We start from the raw sequence: 14,588 nt of genomic DNA on the forward strand, positions 1-14,588 counted from the left end.
AACTAATGGTCTTTTAAAGACACACCACACCAAGCTCAGTCCCCAACTTAAAAAGGACTACAGAATACTTTCACCACTTTCCCTTCTCAGAATTCGGTCTGTCCTCGGAATGCTACAGGGTACATTTGAGCTCCTGTGTGGACACTCCTTACGCTGAACCCCCTTAGGCTCTCTCTAATTAGATGTCCTAGGTCCTCCCAATTCTTAGTCCTTTAATACCTGTTCTTTCTCCTTCTCTTATACAGACCTTGTGTCTTCCGTTTAGTTTTTCAATTCATACAAAACCACCTCCAGGCCATCGCCAATCATTCTATATGAGAAATGCTCTTTCTAACAACCCCACAATATCGCCTCTTACCACAAACTCTTCCGTCAGCTTAATCTCTCCCACTCTAGGTTCCCACGCCACCCCTAATCCCACTTGAAGCAGCCCTGAGAAACATCGCCCATTATCTCTCCATACCACCCCCTCAAAATTTTCACCACCCCAACACTTCAATACAATTTTATGTTATTTTTCTTATTAATATAAGAAGGCAGGAATGTCAAGTCTGAGCCCATGCCAAGCCATCGCATCCCCTGTGACTTGCACGTATACACCCAGATGGCCTGAAGTAACTGAAGAATCACAAAAGAAGGGAAAATGCCCTGCCCCGCCTTAACTGATGACATTCCACCGCAAAAGAAGTGAAAATGGCTGATCCTTGCCTTAAGTGATGACATTACCTTGTGAAAGTCCTTTCTCTGGCTCATCCTGGCTCAAAAAGCTCCCCCACTGAGCACCTTGCGATCCCCCACTCCTGCCCGACAGAGAATAAATCCCCTTTGACTGTAATTTTCCTTTATCTACCCAAATCCTGTAAAACGGCCCCACCATTATCTCCCTTTGCTGACTCTCTTTTCGGACTCAGCCCACCTGCACCCAGGTGAAAAAGCTTTATTGCTCACACAAAGGCTGTGTGGTGGTCTCTTCACATGGACACGCATGACACTTAGTATTCATATTCAAAGAATATCCCCAATTCTCGTGATGTTCTCCTCTGTGCATTCTACCTTGATCTCACGTCTCATGAGCCAAAACAAATGTACAGCACAGAAAAGAAAATCACAACCAATATCTTTTATTGCATTTCCTAAGCATACTTATTAACAGCCATCACACAAAACATTTTAAGGCAGTTGCAGAATTGAAACTGTGTAGAGAGGGAGGGAGGGGATTACTGTAAGCAGTGTATCTGGAGAGGGGCACTAGTTTCATCAAAAATATCTTATGTATTATAAGACAATTTGGTACATAAACTGGCAAATAAAAATGTCTTTAAGATTCTCACCCACCTGCCAAAGGTATGTGATTGTTACCCTCTATGGTTCTATACACAGGCTAATCTTGTTTCAAAATTTGAGGAGAAGGTTTGAGATAGAGACTTGTGAAACAAAACATATGAATGCACATTTTTTTCTTACAAACAAACAATTTTCTTTAAGAGATGGAGGTCTTGTTTTGTTGCTCAGGCTGAAGTGAAATGGCACAATTATAGATCACTGCCACCTCGAATTCTTGGGCTCTAGCCATCCTCCCACCTCAGCCTCCTGAGTAGCTGAGACTACAAATGCATGCCACCACACCTGGCTGATTTTTAAATTTTTTGTAGAGATGTTGTCTCCCTATGTTTCCCAGGCTGGTCTCAGACTTCTGGGCTCAAACAATCCTTCTACCTCAGCCTCCCAAAGAGCTGGAATTACAAGCATGAGCCACTGCACTCAGCCAACAAACAAAATTTTTTAACTTTTTAATCTCAGAATAACATTTATTTTGGATATTATTTACAATTATTTTTACATAGATGTCCTCTCTCTCTTTGGAAATGTTGTTTAATACTTTCGGATAAAACCTATAAAGAATTTAAAAATTCTATTTAACAAAGACCTATTTTTAAACTAGAGTGTACTTTGTATGAGAGGTTCTAAATATGGCAGTGGCTAATCTCCCTTGAATAAAAAACATAGGAACATCATGTGTTAACAAAACATAGAACATATTTGCATAAAACTTTCAAAAGGTCATTGTTTTCCCAGTACATTGGGATTTGATCAGACACTACATATCCACCAACTATTTGTTAAGCAAATAATGCTTCAGACCATTATAATAGAAGTGACAAATAGGTCTTCTTTGGGTGTTTGCTGTTTTAAAAGCAAATAAAAATCTCTTTAAGATTTTTACTCCTACATAAGGCAACTGAAGAGGGGCATGGAAAAGAAACTCCCGTTAACTGACAACTGCAACAGAATAATCTAAAGCATAGGTTACAATTTTCCAAACCTGATGTATACATAAAATTAAGAGAAAAGAAATGTCAAAAAAAGGGGGACGCAGAGGTGCTGGAAATTCTATGTATGAAGAAGTGAGCCAATCTAACTATATTTTGGAGGAAAAGGCAAATATTGTCTCAAAAAGATAATTTTTAAAAAAGATATACACTAAGAAACTAGTTTATTGTGCTGAAAATAATTTGTCTATCATGTATAGAACATAACTTGTTTATGCTAAATTGTCTATTATCTCTTTCACATAAAGGAAGAAAGCAAGGCAAAATAGAGAAAACTCAAAAGGATTTCACTCCTTAAATAAATAACAACAACAAAAAATGGCAAAACTTAGAGAAGCCAAATCTGTGTTCATAAATCTTCCCAAAGCAATGTAACACTGCAAGAAATTGCAGCTTTCCTCTCGTTAAAACAATCTAGCAAGCCACTTAGTCATTTCTACACCCAAAAAGGTTCATTTAAACATTTACCCCAAAATATTTCTTAATTAAATGTTAGCAATGACAAAACATAATTTTACGACAAAAGAATATGGACCATCTTGATTGAGAAACCAATGTTGAAAAAGTGGTAGTTTGTGGCAAAGCCAGAGTTTTTCAGAGAAAGTAAAAGGCAGTATTGTCAGTTTCGCCTTTGACAAAGGTGTTTGCCCTGTAATATTAACATGTGGGTGACATAAGGAAGGGAAGTTGAAGGTCACAGTTGAAATACAACTTGATGAATCATTAGATAGAAACCTGAAAGTCACTGACATAATCATCAAAGTTGAATGTCAAGCATAGTCATTTTGGTAGGGAAGAAAGGCAAGTCAGACGTCTAAAAAAACTCAGAAGAAAAGCGGAATGAAATACTACAACAAAGAAAATTCTCTATAATTACCCTTTTATGTTCTCTGTGAGGTAGCATGGAGGAAATTCTCTAAATGGTCATCTTCATGGAAAATATGTTCTCTCTCCCATTTAAACAGAGTAGAAGAAAAATAAATTTTAAGAGGCATACATGCTGGAAAGTGTTATTTCTCACAAATGGAAAAAAAAAAAAGAAAAATATTTGGGGGAAAATCAGATGAAACAATATTCTCCCTTTAATTCTATCCAAAACCTTTTTTCATACAATTCCTTAGATCTTTAAGAAAGTAACAATATACCTAATTATATGAGTTGCATTATTAATTTATAAAGAAAGAGAGAGGATTTTTACATAGCACTTTATATAAATGAGGTGAATTATTGCCTTTTTATATTAAACTGCAAATCTTCAATGAAAACCTCTTATCTAATTACACATGTTAAATGATCAGAAAACAATCAATATATTTTGCAAACTCATAAATAGTCAGAATAAACTAAATACCATTCAGCTCTTTAGTATCTTCATTCTCATCCGCAAATTGCTTTTCTGAGCCTGAATGTCTTCTGCATGCCCGTTAGTCCAATGAATTTTGCTAATTATTTTCCAACACTACCTTTAGTTATCAATAAAAAATATGCTTTAAACACACCACCATAGTTTTTAAATCCATAAATTTATGGCAAAGTGTGAGGACATTTTGTAATAACTGAAAAGCACCACAAATTGGCACAATAATAAATTAATTGGATAATGAATGAAGATTAATCATTAATTAATAATGAATGAAGACTATTTCAGCAAAGCATAATCTTCATTTTGAAAGTTTTTTTTTTTTAAACCATCTAATATGCAATATGCTTCCTGGCCTATGCCACTTTGATGTAAAAGTTGTTGGCTAGTAAGTTTCAATTACTTGATTATGTATTTGGTTTCAAACTTGGCTGTTAGAACTCAGCAGCTGTTTCCAGGCAAATTTTCAGCTCACAATCAGGTCAAAAGGCTGCCCAGCTGCACCTTTTTGAACTACAGTAAATACATTTCTGTCTAGTCTCATTATCATCTTTAATGTCTGACATTTTGTAACAGAGTTGAGAAATCATATTTTATGGCAGTGAAGCTGCTAGGAAAAATTTATTGACTTAACAGTCCCATCCAACATCTCCTGTCATGTGAAACTGTCCCCAGTACAAGGCAGATTAGTGAATGTGAGCTACTTGCATTTGGCCCAACTGTCTGGCTAAAGAATTTTCCATTACATGGGTGGATGAGATCAGCTGAGTTTGGAACCATTCAATTTATTCTGTGGCAACAGTGTAAGAGAAGACAATAGTGACTAGAACTGAATTTGAGTACACTTTCTTCTGTTGAGGTTCTGATGAAGTAGCAATGCTGAAATTATATATTTTATTATTCAATTTATGTTTGAAGTAGATATAAGCATCTACCCTTGAGAGCTGTTTTGGTATCTGCCTCCATTGTAGATTCTGGACACAATGAGATGATAGTTAAAGCTCAACATAAAAAGGCCAGTTGATAATGCATGCCATTTCCCAGGTGTTCAGTGGCCCCAAGGTTCTATCTTATCTTTCCCTTTCATGCCAGGTCAATGAATAAGGCCAGGGGACCTTTGGAATTCACTTTTAAGTGGTATGCTAGGCTTCTTTCAATTCTGACAATGCACTGTCTGCTATTACTTCTCATGTTCCACATTCAAATGGGGATACAAACCAGGACAAATTGGTTGAAAGAAAATATAAATAAGATTAGGTCTGTGGTAAGTTAAGATTTGCAAAATAGGTCAAATTTTCAGCCAAGTATTTAGAAGTAAATAGATTTATGTTGTGATGTAAAAAGAGCTTTAAACTTACTTTATAGTCAGAAAAAGCAATGAAAAGAAGTGGCAATTATTTTTAATGACAAGAATTTTCTGCACTTGAAAATGGGATTTATCATTTCAGTAGATTAACTCTACTGAAGATTAACTCATACAGGTAGATTAACTCGATATTCTACAAAGAATCTTGCTTGAAGTAAAACGCATGAATTTATACTCACACAGAAGAATAAAGTTATTATTTTCCAGCATTGGATCATATTTTGAACAATGTAGGTTACATGGATAATATGTGAAATTTAACTGTTAGTGGTTTGATTTTCATATAAGTGCTAAATTATTTTTATAAACATTTTATAATTATCCCATACTGTCTAAAACTTCATATTAAAAGCCACTAAAATATTAGTGTCATGAAAGCAATAGATATTTCATAAGTGCTTTTGTTAATGATAAAAAAATGTGTTCCCCACAGGAGTTTCCATTTCTGTTATGTGTGGAATTAGTGAAGGCAACTTTATATATTAACAAGATTTTCTGTTTAATTTAATTTGAGGTCTATATTTTATTCCACAAAATTAAAATATTGCCTCTAATTATCATTTTTTATCATATCAATGCCTTCTAAAAAATTCAGACTTACCAAAATCATAGCCTTCTCACAAAGTGTATATAAATCAATGGAAAATATTTTCATCTGAATTTTGTAAATAAAAACTAGAATTAATCATAAAAAGTATTTGTAATGAACTTTTCCAAGGTTACATAGGGATTTCAGATCCAGTTAGGGTTAATCATAGATTTTAAGTAATGCAAATTTTAGAGTTTAAAGGATCCTTAAGAGGTACCTAATCTGAACACCTCATTTTATGCATTAAGAAACTGAAGCCAGCCGGGCGCGGTGGCTCATGTCTGTAATCCCAGCACTTTGGGAGGCTGAGGTGGGCAGATTGCCTCAAGTCAGGAGTTTGAGACCAACCTGGCCAGCATGCCAAAACCTTGTCTCTACGAAAAGTACAAAAATTAGCTGGGAGTGGTGGCAGGCACCTGTAATCCCAGTTACTTGGGATGCTGAGGCAGGAGAATCGCTTGAACCCAGAAGGCGGAAGTTGCAGTAAGCCGAGATGGCACCATTGCACTCCAGCCTGAGCAACAGAGCGAGACTCCATCTGAAAGAGAGAGAGAGAGAGAGAAGGAGAGAAGGAGAGAAGGGGAGAAGGGGAGAAAGAGAGAAGGAGAGAAGGAGAGAAAGAAAGAAAAGAGAAAGAAAGAAGAAAGAATGAAAGAAAGAAAGAAAGAAGAAAGAAAAAAGAAAGAAAGAAAAAAAGAAAGAGAAAGAAAGAAAGAAAGAAAGAAAGAAAGAAAGAAAGAAAGAAAGAAAGAAAGAAAGAAAGAAAGAAAGAAAGAAAGAAAGAAAGAAAGAAAGAAAGAAAGAAACGGAAAGAAAGAAACTGGGGCCTAAATAGATGAAACCACTTGCCCAGGGTCACAGAGCTAACACGTCAGATACGAGATTCTTTATGTTTTATAAATATAAATTTAAATATAGTTTATATTTTCAAGAATATTGTAAGTTATCATTTTCAAACTAAAAGTTTAAAAGAGCATAACACCTTATATTCCTCTATAAATCTATTTTATTATGGATTATAAAATATGATGATCTTACATGTACTGACTGTATTCAGAAAGTTTTTTGAACATCTTACATTGCTTATTAATTTCATATTTCAATCTCTCAATAAAATATATAGCCCATACTATTTTCTGCATTTTAATATGACAAATAAAGATTTAAAATCTCTGCTATTCATTATGAAGTTTTATATTGCATAAATGTATAATTTCATATTTTTCACAAATATAAAGCACCATTGACAATTCTCCATTATACTTCCTTCAACATATATAATATATAAGGGGAATCTAGTATAGACTTTTCAAACATAAACAAAATGAACAACAAATCCTAAGTATGACTTGAGCCCTGATTCTGTTCCTATTACTGCCCAATCTGGGAGACTGCATCATCTTTCTTAATATGAATCTAAACAGAACTTTTGTCAACTTTAATATATCAAATCTAAAATATTCCATCTCTTCAAAAAGAAGCAAGATTTCATTTTATTTTTTGAGACAGGGTCTTGCTCTGTCACCCAGGCTGGAGTGCGGTGACAGGAACACTTGCTCACTGAAGCCTCGACCTCTTGGGCTCCAACAATTCTCCCACTTCAGCCTGCCAAGCAGCTAGGACCACAGGCACATGCCACCATACTCAGCTTTTTTTTTTTTTTTTTTTTTTTTAATTTGTTGTAGAGATGGGATTTTACCATGTTGCCCAGGCTTGTCTCAAACTCCTGGGGTCAAGCAATACTCCTGTCTTGGCTTCCCAAAGTGCTGGGATTACAGATATGAGCCACTGTACCCAGCTGGAAGCAGGATTTTAGAAATAAGAATGCCACACCTATATGACCCATCCAATCAGTGATTTCATGATGTCTTTATAGAGAGTAACATCTTGGTCCCCAAAACAATACCAGCACTAAATAGACAAGTTTTAGAAAAAAAAAAAATACATTAAAATGCTTCAAAATATTATTCTTGAATTATTTAGGAACTTCTACTTATTATGCAAGCATTTTCATTACCAAATATACTCCAATCAAATGAACATGTTCTTACACATACTATATTCATAGAGACATCTTTATTTTATATAGTCATTTATCAAAATAGCAAACATTTTCTCTTGTGTATGCTCACCTGTTCAGAAAAGAGGTCACTGTTATCTTCCAAGTATTTACTGAAAGGGTTGGGTTCATAGACTTCCTCCTCTTGTTTCAGTAATATTCTGGGTTTTACAGGTACTGGGCGAATTACTCCAGGCTTAGTCTTCATGAATGTCAAATAAATATTTAAAAAACAAGAAAAAAAAACTATTAAAATGAACAAAGATGTGTATTGTTAAGTCATTCAATGCTGTTCTCACAGAAAATTTTTTTTTAATTTTAAAATGATTTCACAAATGCATAAAAACAGCCTGAAGTCAAATGATTTTACTTAATATAAGTTTAGTTAAAACTTAACAGCAATCAGTTCATAAAGATCTACTCTTGTAACATTCGAAATGCAAACATGTTCTACCCTTGCTGGTGCATTTGGTCAACAAATATTTCATTTGCTAAATATTTATTGAGAGTTTTCTCTGTGTCAGGCAGCATTCTGGGCATGATAGTGTAGATGACTTTGGTATATCTACCAAGCCCATGACAACTTTCTGTTTCTGGAAACTGCTCAACCTCCATGCCCCAAAATCTACAAAGCTGGGCCCCCAGATGCCATGTTCATATTATAAACTGGGCTGGCTTTCTGACCTAAAAGAGTGGAGAATGGGTGGCAAAGAGATTGTCTCTCCCAATAACATGGAACAGGGATTTAAACTGCTCTGCAGTAACTGTGGGAGACTGAAATTAAAGTATGTCATGTAGAAGCTACAGGAAACCCTTAACACGACCTAAAAGGCAGATATGCTGAGATCAAGAAGGATAGAGCAAAGTGCATGGAGGGGCAGCCCAGAAAGGAGAGACACCAGAGGGCTTTCCAGAATTTACTCCCCAAACATTCCAGGGGTCTACATGAATTTCCTGTCCTGAGGTTCTTTCCTTTTCTTCTACACTAGATTCCCTCCACACACACCTTTTCATTTAACTCAACTTTACTTCTGTAACTTGCAATCAAAAGAATTTTAGCTAATACATCAGTCACTCGAGATTCTTAAGCTTGTACCCAGTGTCGATTTGACAAAGAGAGATGGGGGAGAGCTCTAGTTTGGGGTAATTTCAAAATGATGTTTCACAAACACCAAAATCTTGTTACCCCGTAATATGTCACAGAAAGATTGATGTTTGCAAAAACATCCCAAACAATAATTTAATAAAATGCTGTGATGCTCTTTCTGTTTAAGCACTTTGCTGCAATCATTCTTCTCAACCCCATTTCCTTTTGGAAAATGGTAAATTAGCTCTTTTCAGTCAATTCTGATGTTCACAAGTTAAGCCTTAAGGGACTACATCTATCTCTTTGCTCTATAAAGCACCTGATATATTTTGAGTCTTGAATAAACATAGCTCTGAAATACTTTATTCAACAGATATTTGGTCTTTCATGTATTATGACAACTGGGGAAATACAGATTGAAACAAGTCTCTATCTTCCCCAGACTGAGAAATATCTCCCACTTAAGAAACTCTGATTTTTCTCAAGGGGAAGAATGAACAAGTAACATCTAATTGTGCATGAAGTGATGCCATAGATTATACACATGAGAACAATATTCTTCCATTAAGCGCTGCAAAAAAAAAAAAAAAAAAAAGGTCCAGGCAGTTCCCTATTTGTATAGCCACCTATAATTACAGAGATGCCTGATACCTGGGCCATGATGCAAAGTTGTCCACACCTCTGTCTCTTTTTTTATTTGACTTCCTGCTTCAGTTCTTGTTTCTTCTTCTCCTATTCCTGCACTTTCTCCTTCTCTTCTACTCCCTTGTGAGGCAGAAAATAAATGCAACTCCAGGACTCAGGGGCTACAAGGCTCTAAAACCAATATGGTACTTTAGGGGTTAAGCTTGATGTCACTATGCAGAAAGATGAAACCAGGGAGAAGAAATCTAACCAGGAGCACTTCGGATGGCAGGATAATCTCTGCCAGAGAAACATGACTGCCTGGGTCCCTTTATTGCAAGCAGGCAGATGTTTGGGGTTATCCTGGCCTAGAGCCTTCCACTCAGATCATCTGTCTTGGGATCAGTCCTTTCCAGGGTGACATCAGAAGACAGACTCTTCTGCTTAGTTGGATATCAGATACATTCAGTATCAGAGTCTGTTACTGATGCTTCATATTTTCTTCTCTACCAGTTTTTATGCTCTTTAATTCTTATGAGTTTCCTGGATTTGATGGTTGTCTCTGACAATAGACAATGATTTTTCCTACATTTCCTCCACTCTATCAGATTTTCCACATGTTCTTTTCTTGGACCCTGTGTTCCCAGGTTTGGACTATGTGAAGACTCTGAGTCTTCCTCATTCTGTTTACTTACTTGGTCTTCATATGGTTTCCCTGATTTTTACATTGTATATATTCCCTTTTTCTTTAGTCGTGTTCTTTGCTGCTACAGCCTTAATTTGTTGTTACCCAGTAGTCAATACTTCATAGATATGGAAGCCAACTCTAGGCAAAAGATGACTACACGTAGTTTGCCTTTGACGTTGTTCATACTTCTCATCCTATAATCTTTAATCATACCTTTCAAACCCAGCCGTCTCTCAGTGTTGGTCCAGTTAAAAATCTAACCTTAGGCCGGGCGCGGTGGCTCAAGCCTGTAATCCCAGCACTTTGGGAGGCCGAGACGGGCGGATCATGAGGTCAGATCGAGACCATCCTGGCTAACACGGTGAAACCCCGTCTCTACTAAAAATACAAAAAAAAAAAAAAAAAAAAAAACTAGCCGGGCGAGGTGGCAGCGCCTGTAGTCCCAGCTACTCGGGAGGCTGAGGCAGGAGAATGGCGTGAACCCGGGAGGCGGAGCTTGCAGTGAGCTGAGATCTGGCCACTGCACTCCAGCCTGGGTGACAGAGCGAGACTCCGTCTCAAAAAAAAAAAAAAAAAAAAAAAAAAAAAAAAAAAAAATATCTAACCTTAGTGTCCCAATTCTGAACCTCATGCACTCTCCACAGACCTTGGTATACTAACAAGTCATCTGCATGGTAGCCTCTGCACCTTCTTCATGCTTTTTCATGTGCTTCAAAACCAGCTTCAAAATCCTTGAGGACCCATTGCAGCTAATGACACTATCATTGTCTCATAGACACAGGTTTTATATTCTATCAATATAGAATCAAAAACTGAACTCAATATTTTAGATAGATCATCTCATCAATTTCTTATAAATTCTGTGGGGGATTTAAAAGTAATAAATCAGATGCCAAAGTCATGTAGTTAACACGCGAAGTTAAGGTTTAAATCCATGTTTGGTCCGATCATCATGCCTGTGATTTTTATCACTTCTGTGCCCATTCCAGGGAGAAAGAGCAACATCATAGACTAGATAGAAGCTTGAAATAATTGTTAAATATCCACCTCTCTGTAACTTATCCTGTCTAATCAACAACAAAGCTCCTATAATTTTTATATTTTTTATGCCTTTAAAATATATTGTTTCTCTGTTTTATTTCCACTGTCAACTGTCTCATCCTTGATTTTGGCCATTGTTAACTCATTCTGTGCCATTTTACTTTGTTTTCATCAGCCATCCTAAATACTCTTAGAACATTTAGGACCTAATGTTTTCTAATGTTTTTAGTTCCTAGTGACTATACACATCCACACATCCACTCTCTTCACACACACACACACACACACATACACGTACACACAGACACACACACCTCTTCACCACCTCCTAAAATACTCCATAATTTGCATGGCCAAGACATCAAATTTCCACTGTGTCTCTGGATTTGGTTAAAAATTTACTCTCATGAAGTAGCATAATACTGTAGAAGGAGAGCAACATGGACATAGATTTTAGTTTTTGCAATGTTGTTAATAAATTGTATTACCTTGGAAAAGCCATTCAACCTGTGTAGAACTTCTGTTGAAGGGTTGTAATTCTAATACATGACTATGTCCTTTAATAATCGGTAATGACACATTTTATTACTTACCTTTCTGACCCCTCAGGAATTATACCACACAGAATTACAGCAAAAGGCTTATTTCTGCATATTCAAATCCATCATCCAAACAAGGGTCTCAAAGTGCCACTTAGAAAGTCTATAAAACAGCGTATGTGAAGCAACTGGCACTGTTGTCATCACACATAAGTCTCTCTTGGAATATTAGTTAACTTCCCCTCGATTATTCCTCATACCTTGTTTCACAATGTCAAATGGTGATGCAATCTACATTTATAACAAAAAGTTAACTAATGTTCTATCCAATTAAGACATTGTCTGCTAGCACTTTAACCCTTAGAATGAAGGCTGTAGACCAGTATCAGCAACATCTGAGAACCTGTTATGAATGCCAAAGCTCAGTGCCCGACCTAAACCTACTGAATCTGAATCTGCATTTTTACAAATCCCTAAGCAATTCACGTATACATTAAAAGTTGAAAGACACTAGACTTGAACTCAATACGTTAAAATGTGCTACTCATGTAGAGATAGATCTTTCTTAGTCTATCATTCCAGAGACATCCATTTGGCCTTGTCTTCTGTCTCCAGACTGAAGGAGGGGCTTTAAAACAGACTATGCTTTATTAATTCCTAATCTATATTGCATCTTTGCATGTAGTGATCTTTGCTGATAACTTTGGACTTCAAGTAAAGGTTCTCCTGAACAACTTCTCTAATTCCAAACAATCTAATTTGTTACATCTGTGTCCAAACAAACACAGAGGAAATTAGATTTATCAAGTTTGGGGAGTCTATAAAACTGAACTACTGTTAGATTGTCATTGTTCAGCAATATTACAACTAAACTAGCCTTAAGAGGCCCTTCTTTCATTTTTATCTACTATAGAATCCATAGAATAGTCAGACTCATGACTGATAGACACAAATGACCCTCTAATGATGCCAGAAAAAGCAGTTTTGTAATTTTCTTTCCAGCCTATGTGGAAAAATAAAAAAGGTAATGACTCTCATAGCCAGCACAAAGGGCACAAGAAGAAAAATGAGAAGATTCTCCAAATCGAAAATATCAATTCATGAATATACTGAAAATTGATTTACACTGGGTATAGACATTTTTGAAGTGCCTGAAAGACAAAATAACTGTTTTGCAACTCTGAAGCACACCTCTACCAAATGTTCACTGGAGACATTTTGCCAATTAAGATCTAGTCTATGTCAGGAACTATAGTGTCTATAAAGATAAATAAGATATATCCCCTGTTTTCAGAGGCTCACAATCCAGTTGAGTAAATCACAAGATAACCACAGTGTAAGTTGAGTCATGTCACTCATCTCCTAAATGATGTCCATCAATTCTACATCAAGTCGTGTCAACTCTGCTCTGAAATCTCTCTAATGCCTTACCTTTTTACTGAGAGTAAAGTTCAAAGCCCTTGTAGTGCCTACAAAGCAATGCCTATAAGGGTGCTGTATGACCTGATCTTTCATATCCCTAACCAGCCTCTCTTTTTCCAGTCTTATTTCCCAGTACTGTCCCTTCCACTCCTTCACTCTTTCTACTCTAGTTTATACACTATGATACTGCCTCCTCCAGGAGTTTGTATTTGCTCTTCCCTTGTCTGGAACTCCCTCATTCCTTCTTTCTCAGTTTAAACATCACCTTGTCAGACATATCTTTTTAATGAGCCATATAAAATAGCAATCTCCATCTCTCTTACCTGCTTTATTTTCTCCACAGCAGTTATCACTACCTGACATCTGTTTGTGTTTATTGTTTTTCTTTCTCCACTAGAATGTAAGTTCTGTGAAACCAGAGATCTTTGGTTTATTCACTCTTATATCTCCAACATCTAGAATGGTGCCTGTACCTGGTTGGTGCTCAGTAAAAACTTACAGAATGAATAAGTTAATTGACAGGCAGAAGCTCAGTGTGTTCACTATAATTCAATATGGAGTCAATAAGAGGTGCTGATTCAATAGCAAAGACGTGGAATCAACCCAAATGCCCATCAACGATAGATCGAATGAAGTAAATGTGGTATACATATACCATGGAATACTATGAAGCCATAAGAAGGAATGAGATCATGTAATTTGCAGGGACATGAATGGAGCTGGAAGCCATTATCTTCATCCAACTAACACAGGAACAGAAAACCAAATACTGCATGTTCTCACTATAAGTGGGAGCTGAACAAAGAGAACACATGAACATATGCTAGGGAACAACACACTGGGGCCTGTTGTGGGCAGGGAGGGAAAGCATCATGAAAAAATGCTAATTCACACTGGGATTAATACATAAGTGATGGTTTGATAGGTGCAGCAAATCATCATGGCACATTTTTACCTATGTAACAAACCTGCACATCATGCACATGTACTCTGGAACTTAAAATAAATTTTTTTAAAAAGTGGTGCTGACTGACTCCTTGAGGTCATCCATTATTTTTCCTGAATTGGCTAACTTTTTGAGCACAATATAATTCACAAAGAGGGAACTTTGAGGGATAGAAGAGCCATATGGCATTTTTCCAATAGACGATGAGAAGAAGGAAAGTGGGTTGGTGAGTTCCGCCCTCAGGAGAAAGAGTAGAAAGCTAAAGTTATCAACTACAGAAAAGTCAAGGAAAGAGTCCACTTTAGGGACTTTACAAGATTTTAATCTTCTTCATTTAAAAGAAATTATTGTTTTTCTCCCTCTATTCATGGTGATATGCAATAAAACTCTTAATACCAAAAGACAACAATGTCATCTTTTTTAGAGAACTCAAGAGTGGAGAGTGGGGAGAAGAAGAGGATATTATATCTGATGCTAACATTAGTCTTGAGGACAGAAAAAATTCAAGGGAGTATATGGGTTCCCTAAAGCCCAGTG

General features: G+C 36.4%; 1 protein-coding gene across 1 annotated transcript in view; it reads right to left on the reverse strand.

The window, feature by feature from the left end:
* Positions 1-14,588, reverse strand: part of MLIP (muscular LMNA interacting protein) — a 249,045-nt gene that overhangs the window by 57,608 nt on the left and 176,849 nt on the right. The window contains 1 exon segment of the mRNA XM_010363869.2: positions 7,778-7,906. Within this exon segment, the coding sequence (XP_010362171.2) occupies positions 7,778-7,906 (129 nt within the window).

This window comes from Rhinopithecus roxellana, chromosome 4 (assembly GCF_007565055.1).
Source record: "Rhinopithecus roxellana isolate Shanxi Qingling chromosome 4, ASM756505v1, whole genome shotgun sequence".
NCBI classification, from domain to species: Eukaryota; Metazoa; Chordata; class Mammalia; order Primates; family Cercopithecidae; genus Rhinopithecus; species Rhinopithecus roxellana.